This window comes from Labeo rohita, chromosome 17 (assembly GCF_022985175.1).
Source record: "Labeo rohita strain BAU-BD-2019 chromosome 17, IGBB_LRoh.1.0, whole genome shotgun sequence".
NCBI lineage: Eukaryota > Metazoa > Chordata > Actinopteri > Cypriniformes > Cyprinidae > Labeo > Labeo rohita.
In genome coordinates, this window is record NC_066885.1 from 27,980,184 (window position 1) to 28,005,420 (window position 25,237).

At 35.5% G+C, this 25,237-nt stretch overlaps 3 protein-coding genes across 6 annotated transcripts in view; all 3 read left to right on the plus strand.

The window, feature by feature from the left end:
* The window catches only part of zfyve28 (zinc finger, FYVE domain containing 28), a 21,286-nt gene extending 11,898 nt beyond the window's left edge, over positions 1-9,388 (plus strand). For all 3 annotated transcript variants that reach the window (XM_051132846.1, XM_051132847.1, XM_051132848.1), the window contains 5 exons: positions 554-717; positions 1,078-1,194; positions 1,294-1,395; positions 2,909-3,012; positions 5,488-9,388. In XM_051132846.1, coding sequence (XP_050988803.1) covers positions 554-717; positions 1,078-1,194; positions 1,294-1,395; positions 2,909-3,012; positions 5,488-5,619 — 619 coding nt within the window. In that variant the 3' untranslated portion in view covers positions 5,620-9,388. The remainder of the gene's footprint in view (positions 1-553; positions 718-1,077; positions 1,195-1,293; positions 1,396-2,908; positions 3,013-5,487) is intronic.
* Positions 9,389-11,239: 1,851 nt separating this feature from the next.
* On the plus strand, positions 11,240-16,443 carry nt5c1ab (5'-nucleotidase, cytosolic IAb). 2 transcript variants are annotated; one of them, XM_051132621.1, is made up of 6 exons: positions 11,240-11,605; positions 13,774-13,941; positions 14,131-14,260; positions 14,494-14,616; positions 14,695-14,879; positions 14,958-16,442. In XM_051132621.1, exons 1-6 carry the CDS (start codon positions 11,516-11,518, stop codon positions 15,336-15,338), a joined length of 1,077 nt encoding a protein of 358 aa, XP_050988578.1. In that variant the 5' UTR covers positions 11,240-11,515; the 3' UTR covers positions 15,339-16,442. The 2 variants fall into 2 exon arrangements, with proteins under 2 accessions (XP_050988578.1, XP_050988580.1); XM_051132623.1 differs by lacking the exon at positions 11,240-11,605 and adding an exon at positions 11,618-11,925 and having other exon boundaries at positions 14,958-16,443.
* Positions 16,444-16,713: 270 nt separating this feature from the next.
* Positions 16,714-25,237, plus strand: si:dkey-21a6.5 (sushi, von Willebrand factor type A, EGF and pentraxin domain-containing protein 1). Its single transcript, XM_051133795.1, has 9 exons — positions 16,714-17,097; positions 19,604-19,747; positions 19,832-19,970; positions 20,055-20,143; positions 21,694-21,757; positions 21,946-22,034; positions 22,286-22,398; positions 22,597-22,753; positions 24,549-25,237. The coding sequence occupies exons 1-9, from the start codon at positions 17,049-17,051 to the stop codon at positions 24,704-24,706; spliced, it is 1,002 nt and encodes a 333-aa protein (XP_050989752.1). The 5' UTR covers positions 16,714-17,048; the 3' UTR covers positions 24,707-25,237.

The window sequence follows — 25,237 nt, forward strand, 5'->3', positions numbered from 1 at the left end:
CCCAAGGCAGTAAAGTATGACTGTTTACATGTATACCTTAAAGGAGTGGGTTCTTTTGACTCTTTTTGCCAATGCTAAAAACAACCTCTCCAAATATTGTTGCACATAGGAATGTCTTAGCTATCACCCAGAAGACCCTAGCAACTGCATTAAACTCACATTTATAATAACATCTTAGCATCCATATAACAACTTCTATACTTTTTTAGAAATTTTCTTTTAACATCAGTGTGAATGATATGTGAAAAAGTCCTAAAATGTGCTCTGTGTTTCCAGCAAGCTGTTGCACAAATCCCCATAGTGTTCCCTCAGCCATAGGGTCACGCTTTCTGGATTAACGCGATTAGAGTGATAACGCGGCCAGCAATTTCGACCCTGTTTCAAACCATGGAATTACTTATAATAACTTATATAGTTATACTTTTTTTTTTTTTTTTTTACTCTTGATCATTTTTCAAAGATCGAGCACAAGACAATTATATCTTGGAATAGATTTACTTTATTATTATTGCTGTTATTAGTTTGTCCTTAACCTAATAATCTTCCCTTTCAGCCCTGTTAGTAGTCTGACAACTAGCTCGGACATGTCTGAGGATCTGGATCATCAGGAGATTCAAGTGGCTTTGCAAGCTGCCAAACTCGCTGCTCACAACAAAATTCGCTCACGTTTCCATAGCAGTAGTGACCTCATCCATCGCCTTTTCGTCTGTATATCAGGTGTGTTACCTAATGATCTGTGGGATTTGTAGTCGCATGAAGTATATGTGATTCTTGAATGGCAGAACATCTTTAAACCTAGTTTGCATTGGCTGACTTTTTTGAGATACAGTCCTATAATTTAAATTCAGTGATAATGTTTAACATTTCAGTATTCAGCCTGCTAAGTTAATTGTAAAGTGTAACCTACTAAGTGCACTGTAAGTTTTAAAGCCTACTAAATGGACAAGAAACCTGATATAAAATGTGCTAGGTTTACTGTAAAGTAGAACCTACTAAATGCACTGTAATTCCGACTATAAAATATATAACAAGCTCTGTAAAACTAACTATGCTTGTTGTCTTTTCTAATATCTGAAGGTGTGGCTGATCAGTTGCAAACAAACTATGCGAGTGACCTGCGAAGCATCTTAAAGACTCTGTTTGAGGTCATGGCTACAAAATCTGACCAAGGAGACAATGAGAAGCCCAAGAAAGGTTAGTGAGCCACACTTCTGAAAGACACAGATATTGTAACTGCATGTTTTTATCGCGCAGACACCATTAGTTTAATATGCTGTTTGATATGCACCTCAGGTCCATGTCTGGGCAGTGCTGTACTGGAAGACTGTGCTCTCTGTCAAGAGACCATCTCTTCATCAGAGCTCGCTGCCAAAGCCCGAGAGGGTCAGTTTGAAGGTTAGTTCAGTACTGCGCCTATATTCTCACAATATGAAGAAGATTATTTTGATGTATATGATATGACTCCTAAGCTCCATCTGAAATTGTGTTCTCCCTCACTTGGCAGGTTTTTTTTAACAGGACATACTTTGTGACTGATAAAGACTGTTCTATGTAGTATGAATGTATATAGGTTATCCATCTTTTATGAAACCTCACCCTTGGTCATACGGGATAGTAAAGTAGTTGGTCATCCGGGTACTTTTCACCTACTGTTTCTTGAAGCTGTGAATTCAGACATACTGCTCGTCACTTACTCTCTATATACTCTATATTGTAGCAAAGAAGGCATATTTGGATATAGACAATTTAAAGGAGAAGTCCACTTCCAGAACAAAGATTCACATATATTCACTCACCCCCTAGTCATCCAAGATGTGCATGTCTTTCTTTCTTCAATCTTAAAGAAATAGTTTTTTGAGGAAAACATTACAGCATTTTTCTCAGTGTAGAGGACTTCTATGGTGCCTCGAGTTTGAACTTCCAAAATGCAGTTTAAATGCGGCTTCAAACAATCCCAAATGCGGTTGTAAATGATCCCAGCCGAGGAAGAAGGGTCTTATCTAGCAAAAAGACCGTTTTTTTTTTTTCATAAAAATAATACAACTTATATACTTTTTTAATGTCAAACGCTCGTCTTGTCTTACTCTACCTGATCTCTGTTTTTTTTCTGGTTCATGACAGTTAGGGTATATCGAAAAACTCCCATCTCATGTTCTCCCTCAACTTCAAAATCATTTTATATCACTGTTTTACCTTTTTTGTTAAGGGTGTTTGATCTTCTTTGCATGTTCACTTTGCCAACACTGGGTCGGTACTTCTGCAGTGATGTAGGATGATTTTGAAATCATTTTTGGATTGGAGTTTTTCGACATACCCTAACTGTCTTGAGCCAGAATACACAGAGTTCATGGAGAGAAAGGCAAGACGAATGAAAATAACCAGTCATTTCACTAGATAAGACTCTTCTTTCTCGGCTGGGATCATTTACATTTAAACTGCATTTTGGAAGTTCAAACTCGGGGCACCATATCAGTCCATTATATGGTGAAAAATCCTAAAATGTTTTCCTCAAAAAGCATAATTTCTTTACGACTGAAGAAAGAAAGACATCTTGGATGACGAGGGTGAGTAAATTATCTGTAAATCTTTGTTCTGGAAGTGGACTTCTCCTTTAAAGCATCATAGGCTTGCACTGTGCACAGATATTTTTTTAAAAGGTTTTAAGATATGTCATAGCGCAAGTATGTGAACAGGTTTGACATTTCCAGTAATTCCTAATGAGAATTGTGGGCTTTTAAACAACAGCATCAGCAAACTTAAATTCAATAATAATGTTAATGGAATTCATATGTTGCCAGGGTACTAGGTTTTAGAGCAATGCTAATATGTAATGCTATAAGTGGACATTGCTTACAACACTGTTTGGACCCTTTTTAAAACCTTTTCTCTGTTCTTCTTTCAACATCAGACCCTCCTGAATGGGTTCCAGATGAGGCCTGCAATTCCTGCATTGCATGTAAAGCGCCATTTACAGTCATAAGAAGGAAACATCACTGCAGGAGCTGTGGAAAGGTACAGTGGCCTGATCCTCAAGCCCTTGTCAGAATAGAGTTCAGCCGTTTCCATGCGTAAAAATCCCATTTATTTTCTCCACAAATACATAGGAAGAGTTTAGATGCAAAAGCCTCCAGATGCAAAAAGTCCATCTGATGTTTTTTCTTTAAAATAAACATTTTTATCAGGCTCCAAGTATTTCTGATTTAGTGAGTTTGAAGTAAAAGTATTTGATGAATGTATAATATGTGTCAAGAACATTCACTCAGTATCATTATCTAATTTTTGACCAAAGTAGCTTTTAGAGGGCTTTTCCTTTTTTTTTTTTTTTAATTTTATAATAATAGGATATTTAGTTTTATTTTAATACAATTTAGTACAATAGTTAACATTCTTTTTTTAGTTTTTAAATTATTTTGAAGTGAGTGATAGATGTCCCCAAAGGTAATATAAATTAGCAAAATAATGGTAAATAATAAAAATTGAATATTTTCCCTCATATAACAAAATTCCATTTTGTGCTGTAAAGAGATTAAATTAAAGTCATTAATTACTCATCCTCATGTCATTCCAAACTCTTGACCTTCATCTTCAGAACACAAATGCAGATATTTCTGATGATATCTGAGATCTTTCTGACCCTGCGTAGACAGCAGTGCAAGAGGAAGAGAGGAAATTGTTGAATAAAGTTGTTAATTTTTTTTTTTTTTTGCACACAAAAAGTATCCTCGTAGCTTCATAAAATGAAGGTTGAACCAATGTCACATGGACTATTTTAACGATGTCTTTGCTACCTTTCTGGGCCTTGAGCATGGTAGTTGTGTTGCTGTCTATGGAGGGTCAGAAAGCTATCAAATTTGATCAAAAACATCTTGTGTTCTGAAGGTGAATGAAGGTCTTACGGGTTTGACATGAGGGTGAGTAATTCATGACAGAATTTTCATTTTTGGGTGAACTAACCCTTCAAATCAAAGTCTGTAATATTGTGATTCATTTTGGATGATTTGGTTAAATTTGAATTTTGTTGCTCTGTATGGTAAAAATAATTGGGGAAATACTTGCAGAACAAAGTCCACTGAGAAACTGGGCTCAAAACAAACCGTACAAAAAAATAGGATAATTGCCAAAAATTAGCTCATTATAAAAACACAAGAAAACCACGTTTACATGAGTGTTTCTAATGTTTTGACATCAGAATGGAAACGCACGCACAAGACTTGCTTATTTTGAAAAATCCACTAGAACATTGAAAAGTCAAACAGAAAAACTGCTAATCAGCCTTTGTATGATTGTATGAGCATTTGAATAAGTGACGTTTTTTTTTTTTAAAGAAGTCCACTTCCAGAACAACAATTTACAGATAATGTACTCAACCCCTTGTCATGCAAGATGTTCATGTCTTTCTTTCTTCAGCCATAAAGAAATTGTTTTTTGAGGAAAACATTTCAGCATTTTTCCCCATATAATGGACTGATATGGTGTCCCAAGTTTGAACTTCCAAAATGCAGTTTAAATGCGGCTTCAAACGATCCCAAATGCGGTTGTAAACGATCCCAGACAAGGAAGAAGGGTCTTATCTAGCGAAATGATTAGTTATTTTCATTAAAAAAAAATACAATTCAAATAGTTTTTAATCTCAAACGCTCATCCTGTCTTTCTCTCCCTGAACTCTATGTATTCTGGTTTTTAATCATTTCAAAATCATCCAACATCGCTGCAGAAGTACCGACCCAGTCTTTGCAAAGTGAACATGCAAAGAAGGTCAAACACCCTCAACAAAAAAGGTAAAACAGCGATATTGGACGATTTTGAAGTTGAGGGAGAACATGAGATGGGAGTTTTCTCCAAATAGTGCACTTAAACTTCAAAATTGCCATTTCAATGCAGGTTCAAAAGGGCTTTACATGATCCCAGCTGAGGAAGAAGCGTCTGATCTAATGAAAATGAGATGAGGGCGAGTTTTTCACCCTACCCTGCCTCTTTGAACCAGCAAAAACTAACCGTGCATGACCTTTTCAACGTGATTATGCAATGCGTGAAGATGCGTATGCACATCGCGGAGCTAGTGCAAGATGAGCATTTGGGGTTAAAAGTATATAAATTATATAAAGTATATAAATTTTAAAGAAAATGTCCAAGACCATTATTCCTCGGCTGGGATTGTGTAGAGCCCTTTGAAGCTGCATTAAAACTGCAGTTTGGAACTGTTCAAACTGTTGGAAACCCTACAAGTCCACTATATGGAGAAAAATCCTGGAATGTTTTCCTTAAACTTAATGAGTAAAGAAAGACATGAACATCTTGGATGACATGGGGGTGAGTAAATTATCAGGACATTTTAATTCTGACGGTGAACTACTCCTTTAAGCTTAATCTGTGTAAAATAAACACACTCACTTTTGCTCCCTCTAGCATTCAGCTTAAATGAAAATTGTTTAGAACAATCATTTCAGCTGATTCAAATCCTAATGAGATGATGATGTTTTATTGCAGATCTTCTGTTCCCGCTGCTCATCGCACTCAGCCCCGTTGCCTAGATACGGTCAGATGAAACCGGTGAGAGTTTGCACTCACTGCTACATGTTCCACGTAACGCCTTTCTACAGCGACAGGACTGGTATCTGACCACAGCGCTCGCTCTCACACACACACAGACGTAAGCACACTACCATGAGTTTTACTGAGGTTTGAGACTTCAGCAAGAATACACACGCACATCGTTTTCATCATCCTCAAAAGAAAATGTAATTATGAACACTAAATGCAATCACTTCAACGCGAAAGAAACAGCCTTGACCAGGGAAACAAAGCGAGAAGGACTGAAATGAATGGATCTGGGAGCGCCTCAAGCACATAAAGGAAGTACCCCATCGCTATGGGAGCCAAAGTATTTATTTAGGGCTTTGCTTTTGAATAATGAGCTTATTACAGATTTGCTTTAACCGAGCATGGAACAAGCGGGCTGTTCTGTAAAACAGAAGTGCAGCCAAAAATATATAGGATTTCATCTGGCTTTATTAGCGCCGGAGGATCTACGGGCTCAGATTTCCAGAGTGAATGTAAACTGTGAGCACATTATTAATAGGAGAATAACAAAACTGTGACATATATGAAGACAATAATACTAACACTAACTGCACCATCAGTGACACCTTTATGGCACTATATAGCACAGATGTTTTGTTTTTGTTTTTTTTTCAAATGTTTTATTTAGAAAATAATGCTGCTTTCTGTAAAACAGAGAAGTGATATTTGGGATTTAGACGAATGGCCAAAAAAAAGATGTGTATATATATGCTGAAAGTTTGATTTATTGTATCTTCCAAAAGAGAAGATTCTCTCATATTCCTCATGCAAATGAATGTGCAACATTTGGATGTTCTTTTCTTTCTCTAACTTATACTGTAAAGTAATTGCCTTTTACAGCAGTTTGGGAGGCTTCTGCTTTTCCCTCTGGTACAAAAAACACTTTAAAGTCCCTACCTCATCCCTGTTTACCCCTCTCACACGGTTCTGTCCCGTTACAGTATGCCTACACTACCGTCTCAGTCAGTCCTCACTGTCTGCTACACTAAAAGGCAGATGCCTTTCTTTGTCTTTGCACACTTTTTTTTAAATATAGTGACCAACCACTACTTTGTCTGTAATTGTAGAAAGTTAATTGATATTTGTAAATGTATAATGGCAAATCTCATGAAACCTGTCTAGAATATGACATCTGGGTCATATTTTACCACTTAATAAAAAATCGAAAAGTTTCATAAAGAAAATTAAGCCAATGTTTAGAGCCAATAACATTAGATTAATTAAGCATGCAATCCCCATTCTCATTATTGTAATGTGAAACATACACTACCAGTCAAAATTTTTTGAACAGTAAGATTTTTAATGTTTTTTTTTAAAGAGGTACAGCGGAAACAGTAAATTTTTAAAATATTTTTACTATTTAAAATAACGTTTTTATTTTAATATTTTTTTTAAATATAATTTATTCCTGTGATTTCAAAGCTGAATTTTCAGCATCATTACTCCAGTCACATGATCCTTCAGAAATCATTCTAATATTCTGATTTGCTGCTAAAAAAATATTCAAATAGAAAGCAGTTATTTTAAATAGTAAAAATATTTCAAAATTGTATTGTTTTTGCTGTACTCTGGATCAAATAATTGCAGGCTTGGTGAGCAGAAGAGACTTCTTAAAAAAACAACAACAACAACAAAAAAACATTAAAAATCTTACTGTTCAAAAACTTTTGACTGGTAGTGTAAATACTCATAAAATTATTTTAAATTGTGAATTATTTTACACAGTATTTTTTTACATCACCGTATACTTAAATTATGCTATTTTAATTTTTTTTAAAAAATCAGCTTCATTTTCTTTATGCAAAATGCACTTCTTTTGATTTCCTATTGAATTTAGGGTCAAATATGACCTGGAAATCTGACCTCTTTTGACATTTACCAATGAAAGATGATGTTCTGTTGGTTTCAGATCTCAATATTATCAGAAAATGCTTTAGCTTTGATCACTGCTTTTGAAACCTCAATCTCTGGTTCAAGGTTAACTGCAAATCATCGGCTTATGTGACCTTGTCATCTTCCTGAAATCAAAAAAGTCAGAAATGTTCATATGCGTTTGTTTCAAATGCGAAAACACAAAATTGAACCCGAACCGATCCAATATTTTTATTGTTTTTTATTATTATTTTTTTTAATGTTGGATGAAAGTTTTGGATGCAGTGCTTAAATGTGATTGACACAATGTGATTTATTTATTTTTTTTTTTTTATAAACGCAAAAATGTTGGACAAATTTCAGACTCTGTGTGCAAGGACCTAAACAGGCAAGATTTGTAATTGCTGTCAATTCAAATCAAGAATCATATAAATGCACTTGGTTTTGCAGTCAAGATCTGAAATCGATCCTAATGATATTGTGCTGCAAAACTGTTTTCACCAAAACACTTCATCTGATATGACAAACACTACTGGCGAGCATGGAATGCACTTTGTATGGCATTTGAAATGAGCTCCAGCTGACAAGCAAATGCACATTTGCTGATTTATCATGTGTAATGATCTCAAGTCGTTTTACAGTAACATTAAACTTGGACCTTGCACCAGATTTCAGATGTTAACTACAGACAAAATTGTTTCTGAGATCTTACATAAGTGTTATTAAACAATCTCAGCAGATGCTTTATTAGATGCTCTTTATCAACACTAAAAAATCTGATTGACACTACTATGGATTACATGATTTGAGTTTTGCCTTATTTGTCAAACACATTCCTTCTTGCCAAAGTCAATATTGTAAATCCTTGGCGCCACATACAACAGGTTTCTAGTAAGGTAAAGGTCTAATATGTTTGCATGCATATTGTGAAGTAATTTGAGTATGAGCGGTTCTAGCAATATTTATCATATACGTCACACTTGAGGCAGATTCTGTTGGTGGTTGGTTAATACTTTACCTCTTTCTGTCTCATGACCTTTGACCAAGTGTTAAGTCAAATCATTCCTGTCAAACCTGTCCTCTCTCATCATACTGCTGCATTTACAAGACAATGTCTACAGCTTTAAAACACTGCAATTCTGCAAATTATAAATATTCAGAGGTTTATGTTGATGAATGGCATTTGGAATGGCAGGGTACAGCTATGTTTTGTTCAAACATGTCTCTTTGGCCTACTTTGCAGTTGTTGTTATTAAGGTCATCTCCAGATTTACCACTTTTACCACAATAAGTTATGATAAGATTGAAAAGTACCTCTTGATTGCTTTGCCTTTGCTCACTTGTAGTCAGCTGACCTGATTCTAGTACCGTCAGTATTGGGATAGACGGCTACGGCTGACGCTGACACACTACACCACTTAAAATACTGCTTATATAGCTTTTACTTCTGGGATGGATATGATATAGTGACTTATACCGATTTTCATCTTTATTTAGCGGTACGATCAAGTAGATGTTTGCCGAATGAATCAATTCTGTCTTTCTCGTGGCTTCCTGTTTTGCTATCATGACTGTTCCTCAGGAATGTCTTGATTGTACATTGGCGCGATACCGGGGGGGTTCATTTTTACCGCTGCTCTTGGAATGTATTTTGGTTTGAAGTGAGAAGGACTGGGAATCAGCCAAATGTCGAACACTTCCTCGAACGGCAGGTTCAGCATCTGCAGACTCAACTTCCAGCCTGTCACGCGATAAGCTCAGTTTCTGATTTGTGCCCTCTTCCGATTCTCATTCTTTTTTTTTTTTTTTGCCTTTTTTTTGTATTAATTGAAAATAAGATATGAGTCTTTAAAATTCTACAGATGTTTTATTTTACAGAGAACAAAAATAATGAAATTATATATGTACAAAATTACTTTTTTCTGTATAAAGAGAATCACAATGAGAGAATTTACTCTATTTATTCAAAGCTTGTTCTTATTTTGTAATGGCCGGTTCAGTCAATAAGATGTAAAGAAAACGTTTTCAAAGTCTACCAAGTATTTATGTCATGCAATGAAAGTAATAAATGAAGTTTTCTTTACATAACTGGAGATCTTTGCCATTTTTTTGTCTTGTTTCTTTGTTTTCTGAGTGCGAATGATGTCACAAGATATATTCCTGTGTTATGAGATGCTGAGTGGATATTGCGATCACATACCTGGTTTTTGTTGGACTAAATGCTGAAATCTTTGAGATTTCATTAATAATATATAATAAGAAATGTACAAGGATGTATCAAAATGGTGAAAAATTGTTTATAATGTTACAAAAGTGTTCTGTTTCAAATAAATGCTGTTCTTTTGAACATTTTTAATTCTTCAAAAAATCCTGACCTTTCCACAAGAAATATGAAGCAGCACAACTGCTAGAGTAATACTGCTGAAAATTCAGCTTTACGTCACAGGAATAAATTTCAATTTAAAACAAATTAAAAATAGAAAACAGTTGTTTCAAATTGTAATCATACATCAAAATAAGACCGTTCTTACTGTATTTTAAATCATCAGTGCAGTGTTGATAAACATAAGAGACTTTTTTTAACACCTTGAGTGTAAGAAAGGTGTATTATAAATAAAATGTATTATATTTCAAGAACACTTTCAAGAAAACTAAAGTTTGGGATCAGTAAGATTTTTAATGTTTTTGAAAGATTTTTATCAAGGCTGCTTTTTTTTTTGATCAAAAATACAAAAAAAATGTAGATTGTGAAATATTATTACAATGTAAAATAACATTTTTCTATTTTAATATACAATAAAAAAACTAATTTATTTCTTTGATCAAAGCTGAATTTTCAGCATCATTACTCCGGTCTTCAGTGTCAAATGATCATTCAGAAATCATTCCAATATGCTGATTTATTTAATTTTTTTAATTTTTTATTTATTTATTTATTTATTTTTGGAATCTGTGATACTTTTTTCAGGATTCGTTGATGAATAAAAAGTTAAAAAGAACAGCATTTATTTAAAATATAAATATTTTCTAACAATTCACTACTATTCAATTACTATTTTTTCCTCTATTTTTTTTTTTTTTTTTTTTTTTTTTTGGAAAGGAATTAATTCTTTTATTCAGCAAGGATGTTAAATTGATAAAAAGTGATAGCAAAGGTATTGTTGCAAAATATTTGTTTTGAATAAATGCTGTTCTTCATAAGTTATCAAAGAATCTTTAAAAAAGCAAAAAAATATTTGGCAGCACAACTGTTGCCAACATTGATATTGAAGAATCATGTGACACGTAAGACTGGAGAAATGGCTGAAGAAAATTCAGCTTTGCATCACAGGAATAAATTATATTTTGAAGTATATTAAAATAGAAACCCTTATTTTAAATTGTAATAACATTTAGCAATATTACTGTTTTCTTTTTTTTTTAATATATATTTTTATCAAATAAATGCAGCCTTGATGAGCATAAGAAACGTCTTTAAAAAATAAAATAAAATAAAAAATTACAAGTCTTACTGATCCCAACCTTTTGAACGGCACCTGAATGGTAGTTTATACATGTTCATGTTCTGACTTTGAGGCTCATGAAAAATACAATGCACAGCAAGTGTCCAGAGTCATTATGGAGTGCTCTTGTGCATTAGTGCTGATCTTGAAGGGCTTTCCCTCTCTTTAGGCACCTCTTAGCACCAGTAGTTGTCATGGGAACATTTCTGAGATGTGCATCAATTTGCCAGAGACCCCCAGAGTCCAAATAAGCATTTTCTCCATTTGCAGATTGTAAACACACACTCATAGCTGCCACAGGGAGGTCCTCCATCACTGATTCCCAGAAGCAGCAGATGATGGAGATGTAGTGGTGCTGATGGTGTGGGAAGGAGGTGAGGATGACGGCAGCCGTCCCCTTCAATCTGAGCACCACATCTAAATCAGTGTGTGCTCGTTTGATTGCTCTCTGGGTTCTGCTTTGCCCCAGGGGATACGACTGCACAGTGTGTGTTTGTATGTGTATGTGAAGGTCATACAGAGCAGGGCTCTTCTGACCATCAGTCTCTCAGCTGTTCATCATGAATAAGCCACAAATGAAAGAGATGCACACTTTTGGGGAGCGGAAGGAAACCTGTAACCAGTCGAGTCCCAGCAAGAAACCTACACCGGTGAGTCTGCAGCCAAGTTGCTTATAATATGTCTTCTATAGAAGCTACCGGTTGTGACTGAAAGCATTAAGGGTTGGTTTGAGCTCACCAGAGGTGTCTGTATTTGATAATGGCTCTAAAAATACCCGCGCCACCCGCAGCGAGACATTTAACATGCGACCGTAAGCGATGGCGTGACTGACCGTGATAGCGTTTGGTGCAGTGATGCTGTCGAGGAATACGGTGAAGTAGGAGTAAACCTGTATTCAACGGTGTTCAAATAACAAGGCAGCTCATAAAAGACGACCATGATCCGAGATAAACAAGCAGCGCAGAATTTGGTAGGAGCGTTTGTACATTTTTAGCAAAAGCGATATGAAGACCAGTTGCTTTTATACGTGCTCGGATCACTGCAGAAACAACGCAGATTACGCAGGGATTTACAACAGAAAAAGTTTATTTTGAGGACATTTTGTGAAGTCACTTGTTGGCATTTATTTATTTATTAATGCAATGTCTATCTATCAATATGACTGTCTAGAACAATAAAAAAAAACTGTTGACATTTTTTGCATTATTTATATAAATAACATTTTATATTGTTAACTGCATTTGTTTTGTTCTTATTGCACAGGCTATTTTTAATGTTAGTTTCTGTCTGTCTGCCTAAAACATTTTAAATCGAAATTGAGATTTTTGGTCTTATTACATTTGTTGGTCTTATTACACACGTTTGTTTGTTCATTCCTTCATTCATTCATTCATTCAATAGGCTACCTGTCTCTGTCTGTCCATCAGTCTATCGTTCAATCTAACATCTATCTATCTATCTATCTGTCTGTCTGTTTGTCTGTCTGTCTATTGATCTATCTCTCTGCCTATCATCTGTCTATCAATCTGTCATCTCTCTGTCTGTCAGTCTCTCTGTCTATCTATATATCTGTCTGTCCGTCTGTCCATCTATCTGTCGATCGATCAATCTGTCTGTCTGCCTATCTATATATCTTTCTATTTGTCTGTCTGTCTGTCTGTCTAACATCTATTTATCTGTCTATCTGTCGATTTATCTATCATCTCTCTGTCTGTCTGTCTGTCCGTCTGTCTGTCAATCGATCTAACATCTGACTATCTGTTTTTATCTATCTATCTATCTGTCTGTCTGTCTGTCCATCCATCTGTAAATCTATCATCTGTCTGTCTGTAAGTCTAACATCTATCTATCTATCTGTTTGTTTGTCTGTGTCTATCTGTCTGTCCGTCTATTTGTCTGTCTGTCCATCTGTCTATCTGTCTATCCGCCCGTCCGTGTATCTGTCTCTATCTGTCAATTGATCTAACATCTATCTGACTATCTGTCTGTCCGTCCGTCCGTCCATCCGTCAATCTATCTATCATCTGTCTGTCTGTAAGTCTATCTATCTATCTGTCTGTCTGTCTGTTTGTCTATCCACCCATCCGTCCATCAATCTATCATTTGTCTGTCTGTAAGTCTATCTGTCCCTCCGTCCGTCCGTCCATCTGTCCGATCTATCTATCATCTGTCTGTCTGTCTGTCTGTCTATCTATCTATATATCTATCTGTCCATCTATCTGTCGATCTGTCTGTCTGTCTGTCTAACATCTATCTATCTATCTGTCGATCGATCTGTCCGTCCGTCCAATTTATCTATCATCTCTCTGTCTGTCTGTCTGTCTATCTATCTATATATCTATCTGTCCATCTATCTGTCGATCTGTCTGTCTGTCTGTCTGTCTGTCTAACATCTATCTATCTATCTGTCGATCGATCTGTCCGTCCGTCCAATTTATCTATCATCTCTCTGTCTGTCTGTCTGTCTGTCTATCTATATATCTATCTGTCTTTCTGTCCATCTGTCCATCTATCTGTCAATCGATCGATCTGTCTGTCTGTCTAACATCTATCTATCTATCTGTCTGTCTGTCTGTCTATTGATCGACCGATCGATCTAACATCTGTCTATCATCTATCTATCGATCATCATTCTAACATCTGTCTGTCTGTCTATCTGTCTATCAATGTATCTATCATCTGTCTTTCTATCAATCTATCATCTATCTGTCTCTGTCCATCTGTCTGTCTATCAATCGATCTAACATCTGTGTGTATATATATATATATATATATATATATATTCCTGCTGTCAGTATGTAATATTATGTTTATTTAGCCAAAGCCTCAGAATGCCATCACCCTTGCCGTGTCCTCCCGTGCCCTCTTCAATATGGATCGAGAGCAGGACATTTATGAGCAGCAGGGAATGGAGGATTACCTCAAATACCAGATCCAACACGAGACTGAGCCATTCACACCCGGACCTGCTTTCCCCTTCATTAAGGTCAAACCTGTTCTAATGTACCTAGACACATCAGTGATTAGCAATGTTATCATTCATAAGATTGAAAAAAAAAAAAAAAAGTTATCCCAACTTAATAAAAGAAAAAAATCATTTCTGTCATCCAGTAATTATTCTGTCCATTCTGAGCTGTGGGTATAGAGGGAAATTATATGTTTCTGTCTTGTGCAGGCAGTGGAGGCAGTGAACACTCGACTCAGGGAGCTTTATCCAGACAGTGAAGAGCTCTTTGATGTGGTTCTGATGACCAGCAATCATGCTCATGTGGGACTTCGACTCATAAATTCAATTAACCATCACCGTATGTCAATAGACGCTTGACCACAAAGCTCTGTCTTACACTGGACAAACACCAGGACTTTGAATCCCTGTGAAACATAAAACTACTATACCAATATTTATCATCTAATGTGTTTAAAATTAATAAAATTCCCATTGTAGTTATTAAAACATCTTTTTATTCACATAACGGTTTGGTGGCAGTCACATTGTGTAAAAGCACAAAGAATATCTTGTGTTGTTTTTTATTTCCAGAGCTGTTTATAGAGCGCTTTTGTATGACTGGAGGCAACAGTCCTATTGGGTATCTGAAAGCCTACCACACCAACCTTTATCTGTCAGCTGATTCAAGGAAAGTCATAGAAGCCATTGAAGAAGGTCAGTGAAGGGCTTTGGAGAATTCATTAACTTTTAACAATAGAAATTATAATTCAATATGAAATTCTTTTGTTTTAGGAATTGCAGCAGCTACAGTATTCTCACCTGGAAAAATCACAGAGGTGCCGGAGACTCAGCTGCGAGTGGCCTTTGATGGAGACGCCGTTCTCTTCTCAGACGAGTCGGAGAGAATCTACAAAGCCCAAGGACTGGAAAAGTTCTTTGAGCATGAGAAAGCCCATGAAAATAAACCTCTTGATCACGTATGTTCAATTTTAAATGCAATAGCAAACAAGGATATTTTATTTCTGACCATATTAAATTCTTATCATTTTTCATAGGGACCACTTAAGGGGTTCTTGGAAGCTCTGGGGAAACTCCAACAGAAGTTCTATGCCAAAGGTCAACGCTTGGACTGTCCCATCCGCACCTATTTGGTTACAGCTCGCAGTGCTGCCAGTTCAGGCACACGGGCCCTCAAGACGTTACGTTCCTGGGGTCTAGAGACAGATGAGGCCCTCTTCCTAGCAGGAGCCCCTAAAGGCCCCATGCTGGAAAAGATCAGACCTCACATCTTCTTCGATGATCAAATGTTCCACGTGGAGGGAGCGGCAGAACTTGGGACTGTGGCGGCTCACGTTCCCTATGGAATTGCCCAGAAGCTTCAATCAAATAAAGCGAGGGAAGTAAAAAAAGACATGTCAGCCAAGCAGCTAGAGTGAATACTGCTCTGTCCATCCTGGGTGTAAAGGTTTTTAAAGAGATGGTTCATCCCAAAATGAAAATTTTGTCATCATTTACTCACCTTAAAGGGATAGTTTACCCAAAAAATGAACATTCTGTCATTAATTACTCACCCTTAAGTCGTTCCAAACCTGTAAAACGTTCCTCTTTGGAAAATGAATTAAGATATTTTTGATGACTTCTGAGAGCTTTCTGACTCTCCACAGACAACAAGGGTCCTTCCATGTTCAAGGCCCAGAAAGGTAACAAGAACATTGACGAAAAATAGTCTGAATAGACAGAAAGCTCTCGGATTTCATCAAAAATATCTTAATTTGTGTTCTGAAATGACAGAATTTTAATTTTTAGGTAAACAACTCTGTTCCAATCCTATATGAGTTTCTTCCTGCTGTTCAGCCCAAAAGAAGATATTCGGAAGAATGTTGGTAACCAAACAGTTGGCGGCAGCCATTCACTTACACAGTATGGGGAAAAAATACTATGGAAGTCAATGGGTACCGTCAACTGGCTACTGACCGTTTTTAGTGTTTCTTTATAATTGATTACATTCAGAATGTAAGTAAATACCCTAAAAATAAATTAAGACCCTCTCCACTGAATACCATAGTTTTGAGGTTGTTTACGAAGTTATATCAAGCCATAAATAAACACAGAAAGAAAACCGTTACGTGCAATATGTGTTATTAAGTTAAAATGTTACATTTTCTGTTCTGATGTAATAGCAAATGTTATTTAATTTATCATGCCACAGTCTATCTGAAGCTAAAATGCACCAAATTCTTGTTGGATATCAGAAATATCATCTTTAACACTTCTATCCATGCATATTTTTGCCGTTTGCCTTGTTCTAAATGACCGTCTCTGTTGTTGTTTACCGTAAAGGGCTGTTTTACACTCTGTATTGTAACTTTTATGTGTGTATATCTGTTATGCAGTATTTTAATCGATCTGTGTTACTACTGTATGTACAAATTTGGTTCACTTGTTGCTGTGTTTATCATGGATGTGAAATCCTATGTATTACTCAGGGCATGCTCAAGTGTTTTGCACTTAACACCAATAATAAATATGTTGAAAAATAGAGCATATTTTTTCCCCTTGGAGTGCAGAATATTCAAGTAAGTAATAGACTTTCTCCCACCCATCTGAAATTGCTTACTTTTCTACTGCTCTGTCACTTGTGTAAAGCAAAACAAATGACACGGTTGACGAAATTACAGAAATTTACCCATTTCTCTACTTCTTTAAATAACCCCTAATTATAAATGATCATAGGGAGTGGGTGTGGGTGTAAACTACAGTTACCATAGTAGGTCCTGTTGACTTTTGAAGGGCGGGACTTCCAAAAAAAAAAACTCGTCATTTGAGAAACTCTTGGACATTTGGTGTTCAGTTGGTTAATGTGTCACCCACTTTAAATATTACGACTAACATATGGATCGTGCTCAGTTTAATGTTGTTAGATGGTACAACAGTAAGGTAATAATAATAGTTTCAGTCTTTGTTTAGGAATGTGACTGATCACATGATTAGTGTCATATGACATTGATGAGCGCTCGAAAGAGGGAATGAGAACAGAAATCTTCAACAGTTCCCAATAATACACTCTTTTAGTAATACTGTCGTCTACTGTGATGAATTCAGACGGATAAACAGATGTGGGGACTCCTGAAGTAAACCGCTGGATCATGGAGCGTTTGGGAGTTTTGTCTGTTTTCGCCATCGCTTGTGTTTTGGGTGAGTTTACGAGTCACTAACACATAATAAACTATGACTTTTAACATCCAGCAGTATTTAACTTTTTAAAATATATCAAAGTGGCATGGTCGTGAGGAAAAACATGTAACGTTAAATGTTTTTTGAACGGCAGCGACATTTCGCTTTGTGAATGAACCATGTTCATTTCAGTTACAGACATTTTGTATGTGGTATGTTTGGTTATTTGACTTTTTTTTTCTTCTCACAATAAATAATATTGAATGTCTATCTAGACAATATTTATTTGTTATCAAATAATTTATAATTGTGTTTAGATGTTTCCACTATGTATTTTTTTTTTGTTGTTTTTCAATACAGATACACATTTAGTACAAATGTGAAGTATTTTATCAACAACATTCATCCTGATTACTAAAACAGGCCTAAACCCAACAATACCAGCAAATCTTTAGACCAAAATCAGTAACACCATACAGCTCTGCTGTGAAGTAAACAAGTACTGGCTTACTTGGGTTTATTTACATTACATGCATGGACCGCAGTGTGACATTTTTATGGTTTTATGACCTCTGATTCATTCGTCAGTGAACATGTCATTTGTGTGTTTCAAATGTTTTGTTAAAATGATCTCAAATGTGACCCTGGACCACAAAACTAGTCATGAGGGTAATTTTTTTAAAATTTAGATTTTACATAATCTGAAAGCTCAATAAATGTTGAATTGAAGTATGGTTATGATAGGGCAATGTTTGACTGAGGTACACATATCTCAAAACCTGGATAGTGAAGATAGTGAGAAAATCGCTTTTAAAGTTGTCCAAATGAAGTTCTTAGCAATGCATGTTACTAATCAAAAGTTAAGTTTAATACAGTAGAACATTTACAAAACATCTTCATGGAACATGATCTTTACTTAATATCCTAATGATTTTTGGCATACAAGAAAAATATTATTTTGACAAATACAATGTATTTTTGGCTATTGCTACAAATGTGCTACTTAAGAATGGTTTTGTGGTCCAGGGTCACATATGATCTTAACAAGTCAGTAAGAGTCAAGTAAACCATTTTCCTCAGCTTGGAAGAGAACAAACAGAAACATGGTTTCTAGGTCCCTCGCTTGTTCTTAGTATTTCTGGAGTGAAATGGAGTCATATGACCACCCCTTCAGAATAATTGTATTTCTTCAGTGGGTGCTTGTGTCGCTGAGGGTGAGCGGCCTCATGGCTAATGTGATTACAGTCACAATAAGGACTCTGTTTGCATTTCTGCTGATGGTTAATAACCATGCAGTGCCATTTAAAGTATACACCAACAGACAATAAAAACACGCACACAATCGAAGAAATGTGAGTGTGATTCACGTGATGCTATTACAAGAGACCTTTAAACCAACCTTGTCAAAAATCTGAGCAGTACTGAGTCGAAATGAGAAACCATATCATGTTGACTGCTTTTATGACCTTATTTGTGGTTTATAAGACATTTACAACTTAAAGGAGAAGTCCACTTCCAAAACAAAGATTCACATATAATGTACTCACCCCCTTGTCATCCAAGATGTTCATGTCTTGCTTTCTTAATTTATAAAGAAATAGTTTTTTGAGGAAACATTTTAGCATTTTCTTCATATAATGGACTGATATGGTGCCCCGATTTGGAGCTTTCAAAATGTAGTTTAAATGCAGCTTCAAACGGTTGTAAACGATCCCAGCCGAGGAAGAAGAGTCTTATCTAGTGAAACGATCAGTCATTTTCATTATAAAATACAATTTAAATACTATTTATTCAAAACTCTCGTCTTGCTTTGCTCTGCTCTGTGCATTCTGGTTGAAGACAGTTTAGGGTATGTCGAAAAACTCCAATCATATTTTCTCCCTCAACTTCAAAAATCATTTCAAAATCATCCTACCTCACTGCAAAAGTACTGACCTAGTCTTTGCAAAGTGAACATGCAAAGAAGATCAAGCACCTTTAACAAAAAAGGTAAAACAGCGATATTGGGCGATTTTGAAGTTGAGGGAGAACATGAGATGGGAGTTTTTAGACATACCCTAACTGTCATGAACTGGAACAAAAACAGTCCAGGCAGAGTTAGACAAGATGAGCGTTTGGCATTAAAAACTATATAAATTGTATTATTTTTATGAAAATAACCAGTCGTTATGCTAGATAAGACCCTTCTTTCTCTGGGATCGTTTGAAGCTGCATTAAAACTGCATTTTGGAAGTACAAAATCGGGGCACCATAGCAGTCCATTATATGGAGAAAAATCCAGAAATGTGTTTCTCAAAAAACATAATTTCATTGTATGAAAAAGAGAAGCATGAACATTCTGCAAAAATATATATATATATATATATTTTTTTTTTTTTTTTCTTTACGTAAGAAATAAAAAAAAATCTTGATTTATGAATCACACGTGGATAATTGCACGATGACAGATTGTTTTTGGATGATCTAAGCCTTTAAATGCATAATTATGCCTTTAAGACCATTGTCATATGATTTTTTTTGTGTGTAGGAGTGGTGATGAGTCAGACTACACTCAGTCCTGCTGTGACGATCACCACAGTCAGTGCAAACATAACCACTGCCGCTCCCAGCTGCTCCGGCCTCAACATCTCCACCTGCAAGGCCTGCACTCCTGGCTCTTATTATGATAATGGTGGGTGTTTTTTTGTGTGTTAAGGACGTGTATTGAATTAAGAGTTGAAGTTGACACATGCACTTTCTCCTTCTGTGTTTTCAGAAACTCTGCTGTGTTCTTGCTGTCCTGAGGCAGGCCTGTGTGTGTCACCTGGAGCCTGTCGTCTGTGCGCCCAGGGTTTCTACCAGCCTCTAGCAGGACAGCAGGGGTGTCAGCCCTGTTTATCTGGGTTTTATAGCAAGTGAGAGGAAAAAATATTATGCTGTTGTTTATTCAAAGCATAACAATATATATATGCCAAGCCTTTAACCATTGTTTTCATTAGTGTCACTGGAAGCCCTGTCTGCCAGCCATGTCCTAATGGGTCCTACAGTAATAACACAGGCTCTGTGTCCTGTTCGGCCTGTGCACCAGGTGATATTTCATTCATTGATTCATTTATTCAGTTTATGCTTTTTTTTTGCTATATACATTGTAGTTCAACAGTTTGGGATTAGCTAAGACTTGTAATATTTTTTTAAGAAGTCTCTTATGTTCATCAAGGCTACATTATTTGTTCAAAAATACAGAAAAAACGGTAATATTGCAAAATATTATTACAATATAAATAATGGTTTCTGTTTTAATATACTTTAAAATACAACTTATTCCTGTGATGCAAAGCTGAATTTTCATCTGCCATGATCCAGTCTTAAGTGCCACATGATCCTTTAGAAATCATTTTAGTATGCTGATTTATTATTAAATATCAATGTTGACAACAGTTGTGTTGCTAAACATTTTTTGTAAGATTCTTTGATAAATAAAAAGTTAGAAAGAACAGCATTTATATATAAAATTAACACATCCTTGCTCACCAAGCCTGCATTTATTTGATCCAAAGTACAGCAAAAACAGTAACAATTTGAAATATTTTACTATTTGAAAAAACTGTTTTTATTTGAATATATTTTAAAATGTTATTTATCCCTGATTTTTAAGCTGAATTTTTAGCATTGTTACTCCAGTCACATGATCCTTCATAAATCAATATAATATTCTGATTTGCTGCTAAAAAAAAAAAATATTGTCATTATTATTGTTGTTGTTGTTGTTGTTGTTGTTGTTTTTGTTATTGTTTTTTTTTTTTTTTTTCCTCAGGTTTCTTTGATGAATAGAAAGTTCAGAAGAACAGCATTTATCTGAAATATATTTTTTTTGTAACATTATAAATGTCTTTATCATCACTTTTGTTCAATTTAAAGCATCCTTGATTTGACATCCTTGAAAATTATTAATTTCTATAATTTCTTCCCCCCCCCAAAAAAAAAAAAAAAAAAAAAAAATTATTTAAAAAGTTTTTGAAATTTTATTTCTATAATGTTACAAAAGCTTTTTATTTCAGATAAATGCTGATCTTTGGATCTTTCTATTCATCAAAAAAACTCTGAAAAAAGTGTACTCATTTAAAATATTGATAATAATAATAATAATAATAAAAATAAATGTTTCTTGAACAGCAAATCCGTATATTAGAATGATTTCTGAAGGATCGTGTGACACTGAAGACTTTAGTAAAGGTGCTGTAAATTTAATTAGATCATTTTAAAACATTCAAATAGAAAACTATTTTTAAATAGAAAATAATTTTAAATAGTAAAATATTTCTTCTTTTGCTGTATTTTGGATCAAATAAATGCAGGCTTGGTGAGCAGCAGAGTATTCTTAAAAAAATAAAACATTAAAATTCTTACTGTTCAAAAACTTTTGACTGGTAGTGTGTGTATTATTATATTGCAGATCACTGGAATCATCCAAAGTTATTCTTTATTATATAAAACTACACTTATTTATGAAAAATAAAAAAACACATGAGTAGTATATACCTTATAATTATGAGTTGTAAAAAGTAATCAGAAATTAATTAATTTAAAAAGAATTTTAAAAGATTATTCTACTGTTTTTTTTCTTCCTTATTACTTCAGGTTTCTACACATCTTTGCAAAATTCAACATCATGTAACCCGTGTCCACAAGGCACGTACTGCAAGTAAGTTCCTTTTCTGAACATTGCACCAAAAAAAATACATCTAAGGCACTTTGGATATTTAATAACATTAAGTTCATTGTGTTTTTACAAAGGTTAAATTATATGTATAGCAGTACCACAGGAATGTCAGAAATAGTTGTTAAACAGTTGTTTCTTTGTTACAATTCTTCCTTTCTACCCTTTGATAGTTCCTCCAGCTGTAGTCAGTGCCGGGTCTGTCCTGCAGGCTCAGAGGCTCTACAGACCGCTTCCAAAGAATGCATGCCTTGTCGTCCAGGTATCTTCTTCTTTGTTTTATTTGAAAATGCTACCTAATCAAATGCAGCTTCAGTGATGTAAAACTGGAGACAGGTCCTCCAAATTATAAAAACTACTTCGAAAACATGATGGACATAATGAAATTGATCGTATCAGTGTGATACAAGTTTTGTCATAGTTCAGTACATGAATAAAGGTCTTTGTTGAATAACAAAATCAATTTCCACAGCACACTTATGAAACGCCAATGTCGTCAATGATTTTTAACAGGAATGCACAAGCCTTCCCATCAAACCATGTGTCAGATTTGCAGCAGTGGTTTTTATCAGATCCACTGGGGCCAAGAGAACTGTGACCTATGTCCTGAAAACCACTACTGCCCTGTAAGTGATTACTTCCTCTAAACACACACACATACACACAAACAGTCTTTACTGTTACCGCTGGACTTCCTCTTGCTAGAAATGCAAATCATATACTGTAGGTTTTTCTAACACTTCCTTTTTAATGTAAGAAAATTCTAAATGAGAGTATATTTATGATTACCAATGTGTCCTTGTACACCTGTCTATATATCGCAGAGTCCTGATGTAAATCCAATCCAGTGTCCCGCTGATGCGTTTTGTCCTGAGGGCAGCACGGCCCCAGGTTACTGCATGGAGACCTTCTTCAGAAAGGCAGGGGAGACGTGTGAACTTGCTCCTGTTACTATTGCACTGCTTGTTATTGGTGGAGGAGGTATGAATGTTCACATTACAAAATCCTTCAGTTCCCAAACATTTTTGGGGTTTTCAGCATTTTTCTGTTTTTGAACTCTTTCCAATAATGATTGTATGATTTTGAGATCCATCTTTTCACACTGAGGACAACTGAGGGACTCATATGCAACTATTACAGAAGGTTCAAACGCTCACTGATGCTCCAGAAGGAAAAACTATGCATTAAGAGCCAGGGGTTAAAACTTTTGAACAGAATGGAGATGTGTACATTTTTCTTTTTTTTCATTTAGTACTGCCCTTCAGAGACTAAAGAAGATACTTGTTTCCCAGAAGACAAAATAAGTTAAATTTACCCTGATCTTCAATTTAAAAAAAGTTTATGACTCTTAATGCATCTCACAGAAATCACTTTCAAACCAAGCAGATTTCTGTTGGTCGGTGTGGCGAGGTCATTATAGACTTTAACCTGTTATGAAATCTGTGTGGGGAAATCTTTCGCCCTCATGCAGAATTTCCCATCACATGTTCCTGAATGGATTTCACCTTCAAAATTTTGCTGAACAGTAGTAAATGTACTCAGTCATACGAGCTAAAATTATTATTTAACTTAAAGGTTTACTTCACCACAGAATGAAAATTTTGTCATTAATCACTTACCCCATGTTGTTCCAAACCTGTAAAAGCTTTGTTCTTCTTCGTAACACAACTTAAAGGAGAAGTCCACTTCCAAAACAAAGATTCACATATAATGTACTCACCCCCTTTTAATCCAAGATGTTCATGTCTTTCTTTCTTCAGTCGTAAAGAAATTATGTTTTTTGAGGAAAAAATTTCAGGATTTTTCTCCATATAATGGACTGATATGGTGCCCCGAATTTGAACTTCCAAAATGCAGTTTAAATGTGGCTTCAAACGATCCCAAATACAGTTGTAAACAATCCCAGCCGAGAAAGAAATACAATTTATATACTTTTTAATGCCAAACGCTCGTCTTGTCTAACTCTGCCTGGACTGTTTTTGTTCTGGTTCATGACAGTTAGGGTATGTTAAAAAAAACTCCCATCTCATATTCTCCCTAAACTTCAAAATCGCCCAATATCGCTGTTTTACATTTTTTGTTAAGGGTGTTTGATCTTCTTTGCATGTTCACGTTGCAAAGACTGGGTCGGTACTTCTGCAGTGAGGTAGGATGATTTTGAAATGATTTTTGAAGTTGAGGGAGAAAGTACGATTGGAGTTTTTTGACATACCCTAACTGTCTTGAGTCAGAATACACAGAGTTCAAGCAGAGCAAAGCAAGACGAGCGTTTGAGAATAAAAAGTATTTAAATTGTATTTCTTTAATGAAAATACCTGATCGTTTCGCTAGATAAGACCCTTCTTCCTTGGCTGGGATCGTTTACAACTGCATTCGGGATCGTTTGAAGCTGCATTTAAACTGCATTTTGGAAGTTCAGAATCGGGGCACCATATCAGTCCATTATATGGAGAACAATGCTGAAATGTTTTCCTCAAAAAACATAATTTCTTTAAAGAAAGACATGAACATCTTGGATGACAAGAGGGTGAGTACATTATCTGTAGGAGACGAGGAGAAACCTACCCGTTTTCATCCAAAATATCTTAAATTGTGTTCCGAAGACGAACAAAGCTTTTACGTGTTTGGAACGACATGAGGGTAAGTGATTAATAACAAAATTTTCATTTTGGGGTGGAGTAACCCTTTAAGTGGTCAGTGCCAGTACCATTTTTAAGGCGGAGCTTAGCAAAAAGTAAGCTGTCAGACTCTTTCAAATACTTGTTCTCCTCCACAGTGGGTCTTCTCTTCATCATCATTTTGGTTCTGCGGAGGAAAAGAGATAATGACAGCGAGCTTTCCCTTGCTCGGACGCCCCTCCTGCGAAAAGATCGCCCGCCTAGTCGCTTCTACGGAATCCCTTGTGATGCAGAGCCTGTTTACGCAGGCTGGTGACATTACTGTGTACATCGACCTGTTTTCAGCTGCACAAATTTTGTATGAAAGTTTCTGTTTAGAACTTAAAACCATTCTAAGCTTTATCTTGGTAACTATTAAATATTTAAAGAATGAAGACGCACTTTTCTGCATTCCATTTTTAAAATCTGTTTACTACTGACTATGTTGTGGAGTTACATCTCTTTTGATTCTGACTGCTTTTCAAGTCTTGAAAGTGTGAGAAACCATTCAGTGTTTTGGGGGGGTGGGTTCTTTTGTATAAATTTTTGCACCGGATATTATGTTAAGCCATGGCACTGAAAGACTTTTGGACTAAGTTGCTGGATTATGCTTATTTTGTTCACAGATGTTTGAATGTGTTTTTGGTACCACTACATTTGTCTACCTAGGGTCCTTAAAGTATATTGTATTATATAAATTTGCAGTATTTCTTGTATTTAACATGTGCTGTGTCACATATTACTTTTAAAACAAAATATTTTGGACCATTTCCAAGGTTGTAAACTGGAATAAACAGCTTTTCACAAC